Below are 22,984 nucleotides of genomic sequence, written 5' to 3' on the forward strand. Positions count from 1 at the left end.
GACTTGGAAATTATGGTGTCCACACCTCTCGTTTTCTAAAGAAAGAAATGGAAACTTGAGATTGGAACAATTTTCCATTGGTAATGCAGATGTTTGGAGACAGAATGTGGACTCAAACCAGTATCTTCTGAGTCCCAGAGTCAGTCTTTAAGAGTGATGTGGGGTGTTTCATGCGCGTGATCCTTGGAGAACCTGAGCCTATCTAGAGCCTTCCAGGCCATGGCTGGTGCTCTGCTTGTGCAGCCCTGGAACATCTTACACCACATAGCTGTGCATGAGAAAAGGATCGGAGTAGAGTTAGTCACATTGTATGACAGTATCAGCTGACTCTTTGAGTATCCATTTGGTTAGAAACATGGTGATCAAAGGATCATGAATGACAATAAAAAAAATAACGTGGAAATTGTACGTGTGCCTCACTTCCTGTGCCTTTTTAGAAACTGGCCATCTGTCGGCCCTAAAGAGTTTAGTTTCAGGTTCCCAAATTTCCTTCTAGCGCAGAGAGACTGATTGTGTGCAGTGAGTGAAGTAGTCTTTGGCTTAGAGATGCACCCTCAGTACAATACTCAGAGAAGGAAGCTGAGGTGGGGTGGCATAGTAGAAGGAGAACTAGCTTCATCATCTAGAAGACCTCTGCCACTTGCTGGCCATGTGGTACTTCAACCTCAGTGCACCAGCAACTTGGAGACTAGATCTGTAGTATGAGCTTGGCTAAGTTTCCAGGCTTCTCAGTGTTGGCAGCTCTGAGCTTGATGGGCTTCTTAGGATTCAACCCCTTAGTGCTGGAAAAATCCTGCTTTTTTTCTATTCTGTTAGGTTGTGAGCTTTGGGGGAACAGGTGCTGTGGTATCTGTTGCCATGAGTTTTTATCTAGTCTTCCCTTGGTTCAGAGAATTATTCTTGAAGCCCACTAATGCCTGCTCCCTGCCTATACTTGGAGTGCTTATTGTCCTAGGAGGAGTCAGGCTGGCTGTTTTCCCCACAGCAGGCAGTGCAAGGCCTCTCACTTGGTAGGTACTGAGTAAATATTTGTTGAATTGAATGAAATGGAAATATATGCCAAATTTATGAAAATAGTACGATGTAGCCACAGCCAAAATGACAGCTTCTGAAGCGTTGGCAGTGCCCAGAAACACTCATGGTTTTCTCTTTTTTTCAGACGGTCTTAAAAACTCTACACTTGCCAAAAAACAACAGTCTTTATGTGCTCACACCCGACTTGCCACCACCTTCTTCGAGTCATGCTGGGTAAGGTCTTCATTTTCATGAGAGCATGAATTGAAAGTTTTGCTGTTTAGTGGGGCTTCTACATTTCAGACTTATGGTTTGGTTTATATTGCATTTGAACTTCAGAATCAAAGCAGAAATCATCACCAAATCATTCATCAGTTGACAGTTGTTAGGGCTAGAATTTTCTTTTCCCTCGAATGTTCTCTTCCCTTAGAATAGAAAGACTCACTTCCCTTCTGATTTCCACGGTCAGGTCCTGCTTATGGAATTGTATTTAGTTCAACTAAATATTATTGTCTGCCTTCTGACAGCCTGAAATGGCCTGGTTCTCAGATAATTGCTTGGGCCCTGAAGTAGCCACTGTAGCTTAACCATCCTTTGTGTCAAGAGTATTCTTCCCAGAGGAAGACCCTGGGCAGGACCTGTTTGCCGGGCTAGCTACCGCTGTCAATAATAATAGTGCTATCATTAGTGTCATCATCCTTATTGGTATTGCTGATGGGTTTAAAAACTTTAGTAACTTTGAAAAGCTTCTGGAGGGCTGGGATGCAGTGAAAAGTGCCCTGGCTCCAAAGTGAGAGGCAGGCTTCTGCTCCAGGCCCTGACGTTCACTAGCTTTGTGGCCCTAGGCAGGCCACTTCTCCCCAGGCCTCAGTTTCCTCATCTATAACATAAGGTTCTTTCCAGCTCTAGGTTTATGGTCCTGTGTTTCTAGGACACTACTGTCTGGACCATTTCTGTGCCTTTTTGTGGCTGTTAAAAGTTTTTCAGTGTGTTGCCAACCCACCCTGGGCTCTGGACCCTGTGGCCAGTGTTGTTCTATAATAATGCTGTTGAGATATTAGGATAATTATCAAAAGAACAATCTCTCATATTTATAAATTGTTTCCAGCTGCACAAAGTACTTCCTCATAATAACCCAGAGAGAGAGGTAGGGGCGCTGACTGTCTCTCCAGGCTTACATAAGTGATCTGTCCGGGCTCACACAGCCTCATGCGTGTCTGAGCCAGGATTTCAAACCCAGGCTTCCTGAATTTGAAGGCTGATCCTTTTTCCTTCACCCTAGAGGTGATAGACTGTGGCCAGGACCAGATTAAAATGTAATTGAGAAATGTTTAGTAAAATAAATAACACAACCTAGATAAAGTGAATTTTTTTCTCTAAGTCAGCATGTGGCCTGCATGAAAGAAATCACTGCTCCACACTACACTACCTCCTCAATGTGATAATCAAGTTATTAAACATTGTTTAAATGCCGAGCAGGCCCTGAACTATGGATTGGGGACACAAAGAAAGGCCGAAGACCATCCCTTTCCCCTAGAAGCTCACAGTCTATGGGGGAGACCACGTACAGACATCCATATACAAGCAAACTATGGGCAAAATAATCAACGGCATTAAGGGTGATCTGGAAGGGCTTTAGCTGCTAGATCATAGCCAGGGTCTGTTCTCCATTCCTGAGCCAGAAGTGGCATCCTAAAGCTCCCAGCTCAGAAGACTTTAGATCGTACTTACACCCCCATCTCATTTGGTCCGGCCGATCAGACAGCTACATCACAGGGTGGTAGGGAAGAGATTGCTTTGTGGATCTGAAAGTGCTGTTGTCATGTAAAGTGTTACTATCACCCACTGTTTCCAATCAGTCCTGTGGTGCTAATACTCCTCAGGTGTTTGTATCAGTATCGATTGAGCCCTCAGCCAGGAAGACGTTCCACAAAGAAGGCAATATCTGGTCAGCTAGAACATTCCCTGGTGGGTTAGTTAAAATGCAATCCCTGCCATCCCACATATAATCAATCTAATTAAAATTAGGCAGGGGATATGAGGGTGTATTTCTAGGAGTGAAACTAATAAAGGGATTCATCCACATGTCTACCTATTCTCATGGAGAGGTTCCTTGCCATCCAATAACACCCTCAGTTGTGCTTCTCCCTGGGTACCACAGCCTCCTGAGACCTACAGAGAAGCTGGCTCTGTGAGCCTGGGCCTCACATGAGTGATAATGGCAAAGTCATGTTCCACTTCATCTTGAGCAGTTCACAGATTCATTCCCATTTAGTGAACAATCATTAAACACTTAGTGTGTACTTGGCACCGTGGGTAGTATAAAGAGTAAGTTCAGCCTGATCCCTGCCTGCATGGAACTTGTAGTAACACATACACAGAGAGCTCCAGTGTAAAATGAACCTGACTTAGGTGTAAGCCAAGTGTTGTGCAGAGTCCAGAGAAAGAGAAGACCGAAGTTGCATTAGCAACTTTGGGGAGTAGCAGTGGTTTCCAAGAGGAAGTGGCTTTGAGTTGAGCCTTAAAGGATGCATAGAATTTCAGTAGATAGAGAATGGTATTAGTGGAATTGATTACAGGCATGGTAAAGTGCTGAGCTAAGGAAGGGAGCTGAGACAATGTGAGGATTTCTGTGGGGGTGACTCAGGTGGCCCAGTTAAGCTGAAGCACAGAGCATCTGGAAGAGAAAGATAGAATATAAAGCTGGAGGGGAAGGGTAGCACCAGACCATGGGGGCCTTGAATGCCAAGTGACTGTAGACTCATGAGTGGTTTTCTGGATTGACATTTACCAAACATGATGCCTGCTTCTTGTGGATTGAAACACAGAAGGAAAAAAAAATTATAAATAGTTCATAATCAGGAAAAATTATTACCTGGAAGTTTCTGGATGGAAAGTGTGATGTAATGTGGTTACCAGGCTAATATGAGAGTCATAAATGAAGAAACATTTTAAGACAACATCCTTCTAAACTTTGTTTAAACTTGTTCATTGTGTTGGAATGGAATAAGCCTTTATTAAGTGGTGCCTGTGTGCCAGGCACTTTGCTGGGCACTTTGCTAAGCACTTTACAAATATTATTTTATTTAATTGTTCTATTCAGACACTATGTCTTCTTGTCACATCTCAGAGAGTTTTCCTTTTTGGATATTGTATGTACCCATTTTATATTTTCCGTATGAATTCCATAGAACAAAATGACAGTTTGGGAGACTTCTGGGACTTTTAAAGTTCACATAAAAATTATAAATGTATATTTTTTTTCATTTTTAATCCTTCAGTCTGTTATTTATACTGCAGCTCTTGGACTTCAACACTTGTTACACCCATTTGATGACATAGCTAACATTAAGTCTCACCCAGTTCCATTTTTCTTGTTATCTACATTATTTTTTAAAAAATTAATTTATTTTTAGTTTTCAACATTCGCTTCCATAAGTTTTAAATTTTCTCCACCTCTTTCCCTTCCCCCCTCCCCAAGACGGCATGCAATCTGATATAGGCTCTACATATACATTCTTATTAATCATATTTTCACATTAGTCATGTTGTATAGAAGAATTGGAATGAACGGGAGGAACCATGAGAAAGAAACAACAAAACTAAACAGAAAAGAGAGCAAATTGTATGCTTTGATGTGCATTCAGACTCCATTTTTCTTTTTCTGGATGTGAATGGAATTTCCCATCATGAGTCTTTTGCAGTTGTTTTTGCTCCTTACATTGCTGAGAAGAGCTATGTCTATCAAAGTCAGTCATCACACAGTGTGGCTGTTACTGTGTGCGTGTTCTCCTACTTCTACTCTCTTCACTCACCATCAGTTCATAGAAGTCTTTCCAGGTTTTTCTGAAGTCTGCCTGCTCATCATTTCTCATAGCACAATAGTATTCCATTCCATTTACAGACCACAACTTGTTCAGCCATTCCCCAACTATCTACTTCAGGGCTGTCCAGAACGCAGCCCTCGGGCCACACGCAGTGTGACTTATGTGCCTAAAAGTATAGGAATTTACATAAGCGCTCTCACTATAATGTGAAGGCGTTTACTGAATATTAAATATCATTGAAAAGATATTAATGTTGATTTTAAAATTGAACATTCTGTAGCATCTTGAAAATAATTTGCTGCCCAGGTGCACATAGTTCCCCTGTAATTTGCTTTTGTTAATTCTTTTTGTAAAACACAAGAAGAAACATCCAGCCCATTTTTGGTGTTGTGTGGAAGTCGTTTGCTCCACTTACTTTTTTATCCACTTAATTATTTGTCATCAAAAGGGCCTCCTTATCTGTAAGTTTCCTGTAATAATGAACTCATATTTAGTTCCTGTCCCTGTCCTATATTATGCTTATATCACAAAAAACCCAAAATTTCCTGATGTTTTGACCAAAGAAGAAATTCTTTTTAGGATAAAAGACTGAATAGTACATTTGTTGCCTGAGTTTTATAGAAAAAAGTATAATATTGTATATATATAGTTAAACTGGACGATGTTCTGATTGGAAGCTGGTAATGATATTTCATTGTTACTGATTTTTTTAAAATTAAAATGTTTTTAATAATTTATTTTTAGTTTTCAGCATAATGATATTTCATTGTAACGAGCAAGATGTAAGCAGCTTGGGGCTGTCCATGGGCTTCTGATTCCTGAGCCATTTCTATCCCAACTTGAACTTACCATACTGCTGCTCACTAGCCATCTTCATGCCATCTTCAGTCCACTATTAGTCCACTAACACTACTATTCCAGGAAAGATTTGTCAAGCTCCCACTCTCTGGCTCCACTTCCTGTGACTTCTACACCACAGCATCCCTCTCTACCCACCATTCCATTATATGAGTTGGCTTCCCCATCAGAATGTAAACTGCTTGACGGTCAGTGAGTTCTCTCTTCTTATATCTGTATCCCTAGTCTTATACATAGTTATCATGTTAGTAAATGCTTTTCATTCATTTAGTCATCATTGTAGCAAGTGGGAGAGAAAATGTCCTTAATGCAATATAGTAGAAGGAGTCATATATACCTTTCTTTTTCTCAGCTTTTTCTCAGCTCTGGATTTTTTGATAACCTATATTTTATTTTGGTGGTTTATTTGAAGTTTAAGAGAGGGCTTTTCTGGAATGACTGAGGGAGATTTATATTTTTGTTCCACGTTCTGTCACTTATTCACGGTTTGACCTTTGGGAAAGTACTCCTTTAACCCCTGGACTGTTTCTTCGTCTGGACAAAATAATCTCTGAGATGCCACCTAGCTTTAGAATCCCAGCTGTCTGAGACAAGGATTCATGAGGGTAGGCAAGGCTCTTTCAAATCACCCCTTAGAGTAAGAAGATTGGCTCATCTACTGGAGGTGGTAAGACTCTGTGGAATCTATCAGGTACAGCAGTGGCTTTCTGCTCATCACGTCTCCCTCCCCTTCATTATTTCATTTGTCCTTAACATGTGTAGTGGATTCATTGTGGCATTCAACTTTGCAGATCATTAATCTGCTAAAACAGCACATTCTCTTTGTAAAGCAGATATGCTTTATGTGTTGCTTGTGAAAATGTTCTCTTTCCTTTCCAAAAGTACTGTTGATTTCTGATTCAAACAGCCACTAGGGGGCCCTTGGGGATTGAGTTTATATACAGCTGACCTTATAATTTAAAAAGTCAGAAGGGATGTTGGCTTAGTGTGTTTGAGACTTAGGGAGAAGAGTCCCCAAATCCTGTAACTACTAAGTGTTGGACATAGGATGGCATGTAGGGTTGAAATTCACCTTGCCCACAACTGCCCATTTTTGGCTGTGAGCAAATGGACAGTGACACTGGAGAACTCGTTGATCTTGTTCTATTCTAGGCCCTCTGCCATCCAGATGGCAGCCTCCTCACTGGGTGGAAACTATTCTCTCCAAAGTTATCAGCAGTCTTTTAACTGACCAATCTGATGATCTCCACCCACCCCCCGCCCCAATCTTAATCTTTCTGCTACATTTGACATCAATGATCAACCTCTCGTTTTACATATTTCCTCCTCCCTAGGTTTTCATGATACTTCTTTCTCTGGCTTTTCTTCCTAACCTGTCCAGTCACTACTTCTAAATCTTTTTTTGCTGACTTACTACCTTAAGTGGGTGTTTCCTAAGGCTCTGTCTTGGCCTTTTTTTCTTTTTTTCTAGTCTCATGCTTGGTAACTTCATCAGCTCTGTTTTATTTTTATCAATATTTTCTCCCATGTAGTTATTAATATATATTAATACATAGAAAATTCCCAGATATCTCTCTCCCCCCGCATTGGGGAATGGCTCTTATTTTTATGCATTTGACTCAGTTCCCTTTATATTTGAAAAATGAGATCTTTATTAGATAAAATTACTGTAAAAATTCTTGCTGTTACTTCATTGTCTATGATATCTTTTAGCAAAATGTAGTTTCCCTGATTATTACTTTTAATTAGGTTTATTTTCGCTTTGTCCACATCATGGTTGCTACCCCTGCCTTTTTACTTCTGCTGAAGCATAATAGATTCTTTTCTAGTCCTTTCTTTTAACTCTGTGTCTTTCTGGTTCAAATATGTCTCTTGTACACAATATTTGGATTCTGATATTTTATAGGTTAGCTCATTCCCTTTGACATTTACTATTAGGATTATTGTTTATTTCCTTTTATCCTACTTTCTTCTGTTTGTCCTTCTCTCTTTTTATTCTATCCCTCCCTAAAAAGTCTGTTTTTTTTCTGACCACTGCCTCCCTTACTCCTCCCTTTCTTTTAGCGTCCCCTACCATATCTCATATCCCCTTATCATATTTGTTATGCCCTTTCCCTCCTGTTTCCCTGTTGGGTAAGATAGATTTCTATAGTCAGTTGAGTATGTACATATATTCTTCTGTCTTTGAACTGATTCCAGTTGGTTCAAGTGTTGCCCACCATCCTTAACACTGCCCCCCCCCCCCAATTTTCCCTGTCACTATAACAGTTCTTAATTACATACCTCTTTTGTGTGAGTAAAATTTCTCCAATCTACTTCTCCTTTGGACCCCCTTCTCTCAGTGCATCTCTCTCACCCTTTCATTTTCTTTGGCGGGAGGTGGGGATCATTTTAACATAGTCATCTCATACTCACGCCTTCTGTCTATATAGATGCCTTCTAATTGTCCTAATAATGATAAAGTTCTAAGGAGTTAAATATATAGAAATGTAAGCATATAAGAATGTAAATAGTTTAACTTTATTGAGTCCCATATTATTACTCTTTCTTGTTTACTCTTCTGTGATTCTCTTGAGTCTTGTGCTTGAATGACAAGATTTTGTATTTAGCTTTGGTCTTTTCATCAGGAATGCCTGGAGGTCTTCTATTTCATCAAATGTTCGTTTTTCCCCAGAAGGGTTATACTCGATGTGTTGTATAGGTTATGCTGGAGTGTAATCTTAGTGGAAGCTGCTAAATCTTGTGTGATCCTGACTATATGGCTCAATAATATTTGAATTGTTTCTTTCTTGGAGCTCTGGCATTTGGCTATAATATTCTTGGGAATTTTTATTTTGGGATCTTTTTTCAGGAGGTGATAGGTGGACTCTTTCAATTTCTGTTTTACTCTCTGGTTCTAGGATATCAGGGCGGTTTTCCTTTACAATTTCTTGAAATATGTTTAGGTTCTTTTTTTCATCATGGTTTTCGGGTAGTCTAATAATTCTTAAACTCTGTCTCCTTGGCCTGTTTTCCAGGTCAGTTGTTTTTCTGATGAGATTTTTTTACAGTTTCTTCTATTTTTTCATTCTTTTGACTTTATTTTATTGTTTCTTGATGGAGTCATTGGCTTCCACTTGCCCAATTCTAATTTTGAAATAATTATTTTCTTCAGTGAATTTTTGTACATCTTCTACCATTTAGCCAGTTCTATTTTTAATGTTATTTTTTTCATTATTTTTTGTGCCTCTTTTGCCAAACTGTTAATTCTCTTTTCATAATTTTCTTGCATCACTCTTATTTTCCCTCTATTGTTCTTATTTCTATCTTTAACTTCTGAGAATTCTTGGTGGACTTGGGTCCAATTAGCATTTTTCTTTGAGGCTTTTTTGGAATTGTTGTTTTCTCATTTCCAGCCTATTTCTTGACTTTGAACTTTTTGTTAAAGTTGGGCTGTGCTCGTCTAGGGGTTGGAAGGCACTGTCCAAGCTTCAGGCTTTTTTGTGCTGCTATTTTCAGAGCTAGTTCTGGGGATCTCTAAGTTTTTGGTGCTTCCAAGGTGGTGTGATCCAAGGAGAGGGTCTTGGTCTTTACCCAAGAAGGGTCCCCAGTCCCCTGCAACCACAAGTACTAGTACTCTCTTTGCCTTTGAACTGTGACCAGGGCCCCTGCTCCCTTGTGACTGACCCCAGCACTGTGTATGGACCATAGAGTTGTTAGCGCCACCTGTACCCAGTGCCAGCAAAGGGCCCCTTGTAATCTCTTTTGAACCAGTTCTTTGACCCCCTTACTGTCTTCTGTGGACTGAGAGCTCCCAGAGTTGCTACTTCCTCTATTACAGCCTCCTCGAATGCCCAGGGCTGGTGTTGCTGCCGTGTGTACTCCCAGTTAGCTCCTGCTAAACTCCTTAGTTGTCTTTGGTTGGCTCTGCAGCTCCAAAATTTTATTTGAGGAGTTATTTTAAAATCGTTTGGAGGGGAATGTTAGGAGAGTTCAGCTTGGTTGGTGCTCGGACTCTGCCATCTTGGCCATTACCCCCCTGTTGGACATTTCTACGTAGGCATCTTAAACTCAGCTAATCCAAAACAGAACTCAGGTCTCCTACCTCACCCTTTATCTTAACTTCCCTATTTCTTTTGAGGGTGTTGCTGTGCCACCTTTAATAGCAGTGAGGCAGGGCAGTGGGTAGAGCATCTGATTTGCAATATGCAGGACCTGAGTTCAGATGTGGCCTCAGACGTATTTACTAGGTCTGTGACCCTGGGCAAATCACTTAACTGCTGCCTGCCTCAGTTTCCTTGTGTGTAAAAGTGGGGATAATAGCAACACCCACCTCCCAGGGTTGTTGTGAAGGTCAGATGAGATTTTTTTCCCACAGCTTAATAAATGCTTACTGAATTGAAGTGTATATTGAAACAACTGGTATAAACAGACTAATACATATGAAGGCTGTGGGGTTTTGTGTTTTGTTACAGTAAATACCAATTTTCCAACTCTTTTGGAAATAAAAGGAAACCCTTACACTTGCACCAACAAACCACACCTGTAGCGCGCTCCCCGCACCACCCTCCTTCCCCCCCCATGCTCTTAAAGTCTTGGCTGTGAAACTGCTGATCTCTCCAGTAGGAGATTCCCCCAACTTCTACCCACCATGCTCTTTATTATTTTTTAATAATATTTTGTCTTTTCCCCCCAATTATGTGCAAACTTTAAAAAAAAATTTGTTTTCTTTAAGTTTTGAGTTCCAAATTCTCTACCTTACTCCTTCCCCTCTCTTCTCCCTGAGACGGTAAGTAATTTGATTTAGGTTATACATGTGCAGTCATGCAAAACATATTTCCATATTAGTCCAAATGAGATAATATTTGTAAAGGAAACCTTAAAGTGCTATAGAAATGCTGGCAGTTATTATTATCATTAATTCTCAATCCCGCTCACTCTCAGCGTGCAAATCTTGACGTTTCTATCTCCACAGCCTTTCTTGTATTTGTTTCCTTTCCATTCATAGAGCCACTACCTAGGTGGTGGTTATTACCTCTTGCCCAGTCTGTTACATTCATCAGTCTCCTTGTCCCTCGTCTCTCTTCCTCTTTGAATCCATCCTTTACAAAGGCCTCAGTCCCTGGGCAGGGCCGACCGTGTCACTTCCCTACTTGAAAAACTTCAGAGTTGCCCAGTCACTCCTAGGCTCAAACCTTCTGTGTTCATTCAAATCTCTTTACAAGTACAACCAAAGACTGTATTTATCTGTAGGGCAGGAGTCAGGAAGACTCATCTTCCTGAGTTCAAATCCGGCCTCAGACACCTAAGAGCTGTGTGACCCTGGCCAAGTCACTTTACTTTGTTCGCCTCATCTGTAAAAGCAAGAGAAGGAAATGGCAAACTACGTCAGTATCTTTGTCAAGAAGACTCCACATGGAGTTGTATAAACTGTCAGAACAGCTGCTTAGCTCCACGGGCGCAGTGGTCCTAGAGGTCGCTGAGGGGTGCCACAGAACTGCTGAGCCTGGTCTCAGGAAGGCCTAAGTTCAGATCTTGCCTCAGATATTTACTAGCTCTATGATCCTGGGCAAGTCATTTAGCCAAGTCAGCCTCAGTTTTCTCATCTGTAAAGTGGGAACGAGTGGGAGCTGTTGTGAGGATCAAGTGAGATCTTTGTAAAGAGACTCGCGCAGTGCCCAGCGTTTAGTAGGCGCAGCATTGGTGCACATTCTCCTTCGATGGCGTTCCGCCCTGAGCCCTGCACACGCTTGAAGGCGCTCTGTTGTCTCCGTGCTTCTTCTTTTCTTCATGCTGATCATCTCCCATTCCCTTGCGCTAAGGCTCATAATTAACCTGAGGCCCATAAAGGCTGCTCTGGTGGAGGGCGTAGTATTTATAGCCAGTGAATACAGCCGTGCTCCAGAGAGAGCCCAGGACTAGACCAGGGCTGCGTGGGTAATGAAGGGCGCAGGGGTATCCACACCCAGGTCCTCCCACTGACTTCAGTGCTGTGCTATGACTGGCTGGAGATGGAGGCCTGAACTTTGGAAAGAGAGATTGCAGCCTTTTGTGTGGGTACCGGCCTCTAAGACAGAAGGGGTCTGCAGTGGTGGACGGTGTGGTCGAGAATTGATGCAAAGTTCATCAGTAACTTGGGGATGTTTAATTTTCTTCAGTTCACAAGCATTTTCTTTCCCTCCCTTCATCTCCCTTCCTTATTAAAACAGCCGGACAAACCCCTTTATAGCAACCATGCATAAAAGAGAGTGATTTCAGGGAGTAATGCAGTCAGAAATGCCATTTCACACAAGCCCCAGCACGAGGAGCGGAGCTGGCAACAAAGAGTCGGCAAAAGTAAAAGGCGCTGGGGCCGGCTCAGGGTGTATTCAGCATGGGGGACATCGGGGCAGCTAGGTGGTGCAGGAGGTCCTGGAGTCCTTGACATACTTACTAGCTGTGTGACCTTGGGGAGGTCACTTAACCTCAGTTGCCCTGTTCCCCCCTCCAAAAAAAGAAGAAAAAAAAAGGATGGGGGACATGGGGTCAGGCTTGTAGACAGCATAGACAGGGAGAGTTTATAGAGTTGGGTAACTGGAGGCGCTCTGCTGGAGAAGGTGGAGAAGCTGGGATGTTGGGGCCGCAGGGAGGGGCTGGCAGAGGAGCAGAGAGTGGGGACACAGAAGAGGCAGCTCAGAGGGAGTGAGCTCTGTTTTGGAGGAGGCTGAGGGAGCAGCAGATGAAAGGGGCTGGGGGCTAGTTTGTGGCAGTGTGGAGCCACTAGAGGTTTATGAGTAGGAGAGTGACCTGATCACAGTGACAGTGTGGCTGGAGGTGAGGCTAGCAAACAACAACAAAAGAATATAACCATAAAAAGCTACTGCAGTGACAGGAAAGACTGAGACAGGAGCTCAGAAGATACCAGTGAGACATGGATCGTGTAGGGACAGGGCAGCTGAGAAGGCTCCGTGGAGAGGAGAGCCTGGGCTGGGAGCAAAGTTGAAGCAGGGGGAACCGGGAGACAACTCTCCTCGGGCCACACTGGGCTTTGGCCAGTTTGTCTTTTGTCCCTGAGGCTTTTGTTCTTACTGCCCAGACCACCACAAGAGGGCTCTCCTCCCCCTTCTATATTGCTGCTCCACTTCTCCCCCAAGCCTTTTGTCCCAAATACAATAGAGCACAGTTATTTTGTCCTTCACAGTTTAAAGAGCACTTTGTCACAGTGATATTTGGAGAAAAATAGTACAGCATATCATCCCCTTTTTATAGAAGAGGAGACTGAGGTTCCGACAGGATCAGTGACTGGCTTTTGAGTATACATCTAGGAATTAGTTGACCAAGTCACTCCCAGCTTATTATCAGGGTCTGTGTGGTATGGAGGAGAATATGCTACAGTTCTGAATCAGGTCCTGCCAGCTGGGTGGCACAGTGGATAGAGCACTGTGCCTGGAGTGATGAAGACCCGAGTTCATATCCAGCTTTAGCCACTTACTAGTGGTGTGACTCTGGGCAAGTCACTTAACCCACGCTGCCTCAGTTTCCTTGACTGTAAAATGGGGACAGCAGCACCTACTCGTCAGGACTATTGCGAGAATCAAATGAGAGAATATTCCCAAAGTGCTTAGATGCTTTTTCTGTCCCTTATTCCCTTTCTTTCCTCATTTATTAGCTGTGTGGCCTTGGATAGTTCACCTCGCTTCTCTCATGCTCCCTTGTAAAGTGGGGCTAATAGTGAATAACTGGGCTTCCCTTACAGGGTCAGTAGGGAGAATGAGCAACGTCATGTAGGCGCCTGGCCCCTCTGACAAGGCCGCACTCAGAGTCTTTCAGGTGCTGAGATATGTCCGGAAACCTTGGGATGCAGTGGTCTCCGAAGAGTTAAGGTGGGGCTTCACACAGGGAGGCCATGGAGGTGGGGGGTGAGCAAGGCAAGGTGCAGAGCTGAGCCAGAGGCAGGGATGTCAGCCTTGGGCAGGTCACTTAACTCTTATAAAAGGGGGATGATAGAACCACTGGCGAGGTAATGTTTTTAAAGGGCTCAGCACCATTCCTGGGTGCTGTAGAAATCCTCCTTCCCTGCCACAGCAGCCCTGCCCGAGCCTGGCGCTTTCCTTAAAACTCTCCTGAGAGGTAGATAGTGCAGACATTACTCCCTTCATTATACAGATGACGAGACAGGCTCAGAGAAGGGAGGGCATCTGTCTGAGATCCAGTGACCAGTCAGAACCAGTGCTGGGGTTTGTGAATAGAGTCTCTGGAGCCGAGTCTGTCTCTTTCCATAAATCCGGCAGGGAAAGTTAAAGCTTGTTTTCCACATGAGGAAACTGAGACTTAGGGAAATGAAGGTACTTGCAGTGCCAGAGATGGATTTGAACTCAGGTCTTTGGACTCTTTATTCCTCTGTTCTTCCATTAGTCCAGTCCATCTTCTGAGCCTGCTTCCCACCCACCCAGCACCTAAACTGTCCTGGCTGTTCCTCCAACAAGATGCACCATCTCTAGATTGACCGTTTTCACTGGTATCCCTCATGCTCGGCTTCTTCCTTCTTTCCCATCCCACCATACTGCCTTTCCTCCATTCCTACCACTAGAATTTGTGGCAGTCTAAAGCATTTCTACAATACTTTAAAAACTATTTTATGTGCTAATATCAGCAGCCAGGCACCTCACTAATTACCCCCCAAGTGGGTGAGGAAAAGACATTTTTCTCACAGCAGCCTAGAAGCAGGAAGAGCTGCCAGATTCTCGATCTAGACACAGGATGTATCAGTAAGCTGGCATGAGGAGCGCTGAGAGCCTGGACTGAGTGTTCATGAGGATGTGGAAAGGAAAAGGAAACTCCCCAAAACTTGACCATTAAAGATGAGTTTTATCACTTAGCTGGACAGGAGCCAGGAAAGTCTGCTAACCCACCATTACTGAAGGCCGGCCGGAGGGGACACCAGGGCCTGCAGTCACCCAGTAAACATCTCCTCATTGCCTCCACGTGCCATGCCCCGTGCTTTGGTACTGGGAACGCAAAGACAAACACTGTCCTGCCTGCAAAAAGCTTCTGTTCTCTCAGGAGAGACACTCCAAGGCAGAAACCGAGGCAGATGTCCATTCCAGACAGTAGAGACAGAGCAGTGCAAAGATGTGGAGGTGGGAGGTGGCTGAACAGAGAGTGTTCCAGTCTGGCTGACCTGCAGAAGCGCCTTCTGGATGGTGCCAGACACTGTGCTGGAGGCCCAGATCCAAAGAATGAAACAGCCCTTCCTCTCCAGGGGATGTAGTAAGCACCTAGATAACAATAGACTAAAGTAAGGGAATTGATGGGAGCAGAAGCATTAGGTGGTAAGGTGGGGGGAGGGGATCAAGAAGGCCCCCTCCTCTGGACCTGAGTCCTGTGGACTCTAAGGTGGTGGTCAGGAGTGAGGGGCAGCCGGGCTTGGGGGATTGCCACTCAGAAGGCAAGGAGATGGAGCATGGAGCTGGAGCTGGAGCATGGAGTCCATGAGGAAGGGACGTGGAGAGTCCCAGTTTTCTTGAATCACAGAGGACAGAGATGGGGTTGATAAGCCATGAGCCTGGAAAGAAGTTGTGGCATGTTGGAAAGGTCACAAAAGCCAAACCAAGGGTTATATTTGATCCTAGAGATGCTTGGCAGCCACTGGGATTTATGGAGTGGGGAGTGACACAGTCACATCTGCACTTGGGCAACTGTGGGAGAGTGGAGGTGTTAGGCCCATCAGGGGACTGTGATAGCAGTCTAGGCCGGGGCTAAGGAGGATCTGGACTGAGGTGGTGCTGGGTGAATTGCTAAAGAGGGCTGAATCCCAGAAATGTTGTGAAGCTGGAAAGGACAGCGTTTTGCAGTTGATGGACATGTAGCATGAGCAAGAGTGAAGGGGCCAGGGATAACATTGAGGCTGGGAGCCAGGGTGGCTGGGAGAGTGGTGGTACCCTCCACAGGAAGACTTGGAAAGTGGGAAGAGGAATGCATTCTGGGGGAAAGATACTGTGTTCTTGCCTAGATATTTAGGTATAGGTATATGGACGTTGAGATAGATAGAGATCTAGATAGAAGTATGTACAAATACAGCTTTTAAAATTAATATTTAATAATAAAATATGTAAATAATGTAATATATATCTACACACATACACACATCTCTATATATTTGAGCAACACCTTCATAAAGATGATAATTCAACCCATGACAAGAGAGAGCCTATAGAGAGACAAGAAAAGAGGACCTAAGACTGAGTCTTGGGAAACACCCCCAGGGTGGTGATAAGGGATGAAGATCTGGCAAAGAACACTGATGAATGGTCAGACCAGTAGGAGAACGAAGAAGAAGCATTCTTATAGAAACCCAGAGAGAAGATGATCTAGGAGAAAGGAATAATCCAAGTTACAGGTGAAAGGCAAGTTTGTGTGAAGGGTAAATATGAATTAGTGTGAAAATGTTTACCATCCTCTTCTAAAAGATCATTTTTCCCAAGCTTGAGCTCTTTTCCAGTCATCCAGGCCTCACATGACTACTGTGTTGCCAAAGCTTCGGGAACAGTGCCTGAAGACAAGACCTTTTGAAAGTTAGTCTGGGGTAGGAACATTGAATCTGGAAGTTTCCTGTTTTGGGTAGATTTAGTCATCTTGACTTTCTGAAGCTATTCCTTAGATTAGGCCAGAACCTGAGCCACTTCTTTCCTTCCTTCCCTCCTTCTCTCCTCCCTTCCCTCCCTCCCTCCCTCCCTCCCTCCCTCCCTTCCTTCCTTCCTTCCTTCCTTCCTTCCTTCCTTCCTTCCTTCCTTCCTTCCTTCCTTCCTTCCTCCCTTCCTCCCTCCCTCCCTTCCTCCCTCCCTCCCTCCCTCCCTTCCTTCCTTCCCTCCCTCCCTCCCTCCCTCCCTCCCTCCCTTCCTTCCTTCCTTCCTTCCTTCCTTCCTTCCCTCTCTCCCTCCTTCCCTTCCCTCCCTCCTTCCTTCCTTCCTTCCTTCCTTCCTTCCTTCCTTCCTTCCTTCCTTCCTTCCTTCCTTCCTTCCTTCCTTCCTTCCTTCCTTCCTTCCTTCCTCTTGCCCAGAATCACACAGCTAATAAGCGTCTGAGGGTGCCATCTAGCTGCCCCCTGAACCTCTTGTCTTTAAAGAGAAAAGAAAAAATGTAGGGTGCTCTATACTCTATTAAAACATTTGTCCATCAGACGGCTTTCCTAGGTATGTATGTGGCAGGCCAACTCTGAAGAGGCTTTATTCAGTGATTCGGTTTGCTCGTTGGTCCAGTGTCTATGCTAAAGAATTCCTCCTAACAGGATAGGTCTTGTGAGGGCTTTTTGATGAGATTGGGCACAGTATTTTTACAGGTGCCAAACTGTGAGCGGCAGGAGGGCACAGACTGTGTATTAATTATCGGGGTATCTCCCGCAGCCTCTGGCTCAGAAGGTTCTGAAGTCACAAGAAATGTGTTTGAGGCCCAGCTCTGACACTTGGCTAGTTATGTGGCCTGGAGGAAGGTGTTTCATTTACCTCACTAAGCCTACATTTCCTCATCCCTAAAATGGGGAGAACAAGACAGGATTATGGATTTCACAAGGTGGCTGTGAGAAAAGCCCTTTTTAAAACTTAAAACACCGTGGAAAAATGGGTGATAGCTAATAATCATGGTGGGGGTGGGGGTAGTGATGATAATGATGATAATGATGGTGGTGGTGGTGATGAAGATGACGAGGATGATGGTGATGATGATGACGAAAAATAGTCGGGGGCCACTTCAGTTATTTAGCCATCCACGGAACATAGCCACTTAGGCAGCATGGTGAGGATGCTAGAGTCAGAAAGCCCTGAGTTCAGATCCAGCCTGGCATACTTCCTAGCTCTGTGGCCCTGGGCCGGTCACTTCACCTTTGTCTGCTGCAGTTTTCTCAACTATAAAAAGGGGGAAAATAAGAATGTCCCAGGGTCATTGTGGGGATCACACAAGATAATGCTTGTCAAGACCCTAGTACAGTGCCTGGCACATAGTAGGTACTTAAGAAATACTTATTCTCCCCTTTGCTCCCCTTCCTTCCATTTCCCTTTGCTCCTCTTCCCTTCACACTGTGTTTGGCACTTCATAGCTCATAGATGAAGGTGGGGATGAGAGATATAGCTATATTATGTAGTATTTAATATGTCTGTTAGAGGGATTCAGACAGATACTGTTCAGTTCAACTCTGACCTCAGCCACTTAACTGCTGTGTGACCCTGGACAAGTCACTGAATCCCTATCTTCCTCAATATCCCCATCTGTAAGATGGGGAGAATTATAGCACCCCCCCCCCCCGTGTGGTTTTTAGGATAAAATGACATAAGCACTTTGCAACCTTAAAGCACTGAAACTTCCTTTTCCTCCTCTTCCCCCCTTCCCTCTCTTCCTTCTTCAGTGGGAAAAAGGATCAAGGATAACTCCCTGGCAAAGTCCCATTGTAAGTGGCTTCTAGAGACAGTCAAGCATCTACTAAGTATTTATCAGCTGCCTCCTCTGAACCAGGTGCTGTGCTGAGTGGCAGAGTTACAGGGGAATGCAGGAGTCTATAGGAGCCCACAGTCTAAAGAGGGAGAAAACATTTGAACACCTCTGGCCAAATAGTCTATAGGCAGGACAGATCAGAAAGAGTCCCGGGGGAAAGTCCAACCATCAAGGAGCATCTGGAAGGGCTTCCTATAGAAGGGGCCATTTTTACCTGTCACTTGAAGGATATTAGGAGGCAGAGATGAGGAGGAAGAGCATTCTAGGCATGGGGCACAACCAGGGAGAGTGCCCATAGTCTGGAGATGGAGGAGCAGCCAGGAGGCCAGGGTCATTGGGTCAAAGAGTGTGTGCTGGGATATGAGGTTTGAGAAGACTGGAAAGGTGGGGGGGGGGGGCGGTTGTGAAGGCCTTTGGATGCCAAACAGGATTGTATATTTGATCTTAGGAAGGGATAGGGAACCACTGGAGTTTGTAGTGGGTCACATGGTCAGATCTGAGATTTAGAAAGGTCACTTTGGCCTCTGGAGTGGTTGGCAGGCCCACCTGCAGCTGCTGCAGTAGGCCAGGGGTGAGGTGATGAGGGCCAGCACCAAGGTGTGGGCAGTGTTACAGGAGAGAAGGAGGCAGGGTATTTAAGAGATTTTATGAAGGGAAAATTGACATGTCTTCCTACCAGATTAAATATGGGGAGTGAAGGAGAGGAAGGAGTAAAGAAGGACTCCTTCACCTTGGCCAGTGAGTGAGTGAGTGAAAGGGCGGTCCGAGAGGCTGTATGATTAGGATCAAGCCAGATCTCAGTGAGAGCTGGCAGATGAAAGGGCTGGGGAAGGTTGCTCTCAGACGAACACAGTTTGTTACCAACAGAACCTGTATTCCTGAGAAGGCAGTGGAAGAAGTGGGCAGATTGCTTCATGGCAGGGCAGGGCAGGGCAGGGCAGGGGAGGGTTGGTGCATAAAAAAGGAGCAGCTGGTAGAGGATGGAGGCCAGCAGTTTGGGGTGGTGAGGTTTTTGTCATGTCCCCCTGGACCTCTGGGGCACTGGAATGTGGAGGGTATCACTGAGTGGGCATGTGGAATTCAAGAGGGTGAAAAACATCACTAGGGCTTTGTCGTCAGGGCTGTGCCCTTCCAGGATCAGGGGGACAATGGAGAGGACTTGTAGAAAGACCAGGCCAGGAGGAGATAGGAAGCAGGAGGGAATGGTATCTCTCTTTCCCCTGAAGGTGAGAAAAGGCTAGCCCTAGGGTTCAGCCTGATGAAATGGTGTCTCTCTGTCCCCTGCTGGCAGGAAGAGCCCCTGAAAGCGAGCCCAGCCCAGGGGACCTGCACATAGTGGAACGTATGAATGCTTGTTGGTTGATTAATTTCTCCAGCTTATCATGTGCAATGCAATGTTTCTTTAAAAAATAAAAGGAAGAAGGAAAAAGGATCTGGGTAGACCTAAGGGCATCTTGACTGCGTTAGGAAGTTGGAGGTAGAAGATTGTGACCCAGAAGAGAAAGGTGGTTAGGTAATGCATATGGGGGAACCTGACTGTTCCTGAAGATAGGGGAGATCTTCCAGAGGCATGCAGAGGAAGCTCCTTCTCCTCCAAGATCCATAGGAGAGCATCCTGCTGACTGACTCAGTGCTGTAAAAGGGCTCCATCATCCAGGCCTTATAGGAGAACCTCCCACAGTGGGGCCTGGAAGAGTACTGCTCACTCTGATGGTGATGCTAAGAGGAATTGTAGAGCTGTTGCTAAGGATTGTGAAACCTTGGCAAGGAACTGGAAGCGTTGGGGGTAAGAGTTGCGTTTGCATCACTGATGCGCTGGAAGGCAGGGGAGAAGGAAGCACAGGCTTTCAGCCGTGGATAGAGGGCATTTAGTAAGGAATAGTAAAAATGCAGGTCTTGCAAATCTAACCAAATGGGCTTCCAGCCGAAGAGGACAAAACTGCCAACGTCTGTTTACCAGCCTAGGTACCGGTGAGAATCACTACTGCAGAGGGAAATACCTGGTGACTTGGAGGGAATGAGAGTCAAGGACGGATCTAGTGCTAAAGGCCCCAGCCGCAGACTTCACCGCACAAAGCATGGGGTAAAAACAGCGAAGGAGTGTGGGCCCTTGGGATCCTTTCATGGGTCTGGGGGCAGATAGAGCTCCGGGTCTGAGTTTACTTATTAGCAGGGTGACCCTGTGCAAGTCACTCAGTTTCCTCATTGTAAAGCACTTCTCAGACCTTAACATACTATAGAAATGCTGGCTATCATCATCATCTTCTTCTTCTTCATCATCACCATCATCATCATCATCATCATCATCATCATCACCATCACGAGCAAGGTGAACTGGGGAACCTGACCAGTCAACAAGCATTTATAAGCACCTGTTATGTTCCTGGTGCTGCGCTAATTACAGGTTCCTGTCCTCAAGAAGCTCACAGTCTAATTGCAAATAAGTATGCAAACGCCTGGCAACTCACAAAGTATATGGGTGAAGGGGAAAAAAAAGGAAGAGGACAAGCTTTATTAAACAGCTCCTCTGTGCCAGGCACCTGGCTAAGCACCATACAAATACCGTCCCATTGGATCCTCACAACAACCCTGTGCCGTAGGTGCTGCTGTTTATCCCTATTTAACAGCTGAGGAGGGGAGCTAGGTGGCACAGTAGATAGAGTGCAGGGCCTGGAGTCAAATCTGGCCTCCAACACTTACTGGCTGTGTGACCCTGAGCAAGTCACTTAACCCTGTTTCCTCGTCTGGAAAATGAGCTGGAAAGGGAAAGGGCAAACCATTCCAGTATCTTTAACAAGAAAACCCCAAAGGGATCATGAAGAATTAGACCCTGCTGAAAGGACTGAACAACAACATACAATCGAGGAAACCAAAGCAAACAGATTAAGTGACTTGCTCAAGGTCACAAATCTAGTAAATGTCTGAGGCTGGATTTGAACTTAGCTCTTTCTTACTCTAGGCCCAGGACTATCTCCATCTAACCGTCAAACATATAACAGGATAAATTGGGGGTAGTGTCCGAGGGAAGGAACTGAGATTGAATATGTCTAGGAAAGGCTTCTTATGGAATGTAGGGCTTTAGCTTAGACTAGTTTTCTTTCTTTTTGAAAATAAGTTTGTATTGATATTTTCTGTTTCTTATATTACCGTAGTGTCTCATGTTTCCCTCTCTTTCCCCCTCTATCAAGCCATTCCGTATGATAGATCAGGGCTGTCCAACCTTAGGTTTTTATTGAAACAATAGACAATATATTTTGATTTGCCATTTTAGTGAGAGCTCTGCGGTAGCTCTGCTTCGTCTACTAAAGCATTTATGGAAATTTTTGTGCTTATAGGTGGGCTACATAAATCGCACTGTGAGCCCTATGCGGCCTGTGTGCTGCATTTTGGACAGCCCTGTGATAGATAGTATTTTTGAGGGAGGGAAAGTCAGATCAATACATTGAAAAAGTCTGAAAACATGTGCAATGTATAAAATCCCTGTGGACCTCCTACCTCCAGGAAGGAGTAGGATAGAAGTGTTTTCTCATCTCTCTTCATTTGAGTCTTGTTTAGTCTTTATAATTTCCTTACATTCACTTTTGAATTTTTTTGGTGTGTTGTTCTTTCCATCGATATGGCTGTAGTTACTTGTATATTGTTTCCTTGGCTCTGCTTACTTCTTTCTGCATTAGTTCATATAGATCTCTCCATGCTTCTATATCACAAGCACAGTTTCTTACACCACAGTCCATTACATTCACGTACCACAATTTGTTTAGCTATTCCCCAAGAGATGAGCATCTGCTTTGTTTCCAATTTTTAGCTATCACAAAAAGTGCTGTTGTAAATGTTTAGGAGCGCATGGAGACTTTGTCCTGTCGGTGGCATCGTTGGGGTGTAAGCTCTGGTTCAAAGGGTTTGGACATTTGAATCACTTTATTGGTATAATTCCAAGGTGGCTGAACCATTCATAGCCCTGCCAGCAATACTTTACTGTGCCTATCACCCCATAGCCCCTCCAGCATGGAGTGTTGCCGTCTGGTTATCTTTGCCATTTTCTGAGCGTGAGGTGAAACCTTAGCATTTATTTTGATTTGCATTTCTCTTATTAGGATTTGGAGCATTTTTTTTTTCCTGTGTTTGTGAATACTTTGCAGTTCTGAAAACTGTTAGTTTATAGACTGACCTGATCTGTTGGGGGATGACTCTTAGTCTAATTACCTGGATACCAAAACCTTAGCAGAGAAATCTGATGCAAAGATTTTTTCCTGTTTGACCACTTCTCTTCTCATCCTAGGTACATTAATTTTGTCTGGGCAAAAGCTTTTCAGTTTCAAGTTCTCTCGTCCGTTGTAAACACAGTATTATGTTCCTTCAGTTACGTTACTTTAATCTTTTTTTTTTAAGGTAGCTCTGTTCTCACTGGCTCTCTTCCCTTCGCCCTGGTCCCCTCTTCTCATTTGATATCCCCTCCGTTTTCCTTTCCTTCCCTCCTTCACCTAGTCTTGTTCCTTAGTTTTTTAAAAAAAATTTGTGCCCCTTTCTAAAAAGGGTATCTCACTCCTTTCGTTATCTGTCTTCTCTTTCTGTTTACTCTAGACACTCATTCTCTGATTCATGACTTCTGTCTGTAATTCTTTGCTTTCTCTCTTTTCTCTATATTCTCCATGCTGTCAAAGCTGCCAAGGTATCCATTCTGGGGCCTGTTCTCTAGGCACTTTCGGCCACTGCCTTGCAGGGCTCCCTCGCTCACTCCGTGGGTTTACTCTTTCCAATGCGCTTCATTTCTAGAGTAATGACAATTATTCTTATTAAAACGGTATGAACAATAGCAGCTAACATTTATGCAGGGCCTCCTGTGT

General features: G+C 44.3%; 1 protein-coding gene across 2 annotated transcripts in view; it reads left to right on the forward strand.

Annotated features, from left to right (window-relative positions):
• FAF1 (Fas associated factor 1) overlaps positions 1-22,984 on the forward strand; it is a 420,864-nt gene that overhangs the window by 149,281 nt on the left and 248,599 nt on the right. For both annotated transcript variants that reach the window (XM_036754937.1, XM_036754938.1), the window contains exon 6: positions 1,160-1,248. In XM_036754937.1, the coding sequence (XP_036610832.1) occupies positions 1,160-1,248 (89 nt within the window). The remainder of the gene's footprint in view (positions 1-1,159; positions 1,249-22,984) is intronic.

The sequence above is a fragment of the Trichosurus vulpecula genome, chromosome 4 (assembly GCF_011100635.1).
Source record: "Trichosurus vulpecula isolate mTriVul1 chromosome 4, mTriVul1.pri, whole genome shotgun sequence".
Lineage (NCBI taxonomy): Eukaryota > Metazoa > Chordata > Mammalia > Diprotodontia > Phalangeridae > Trichosurus > Trichosurus vulpecula.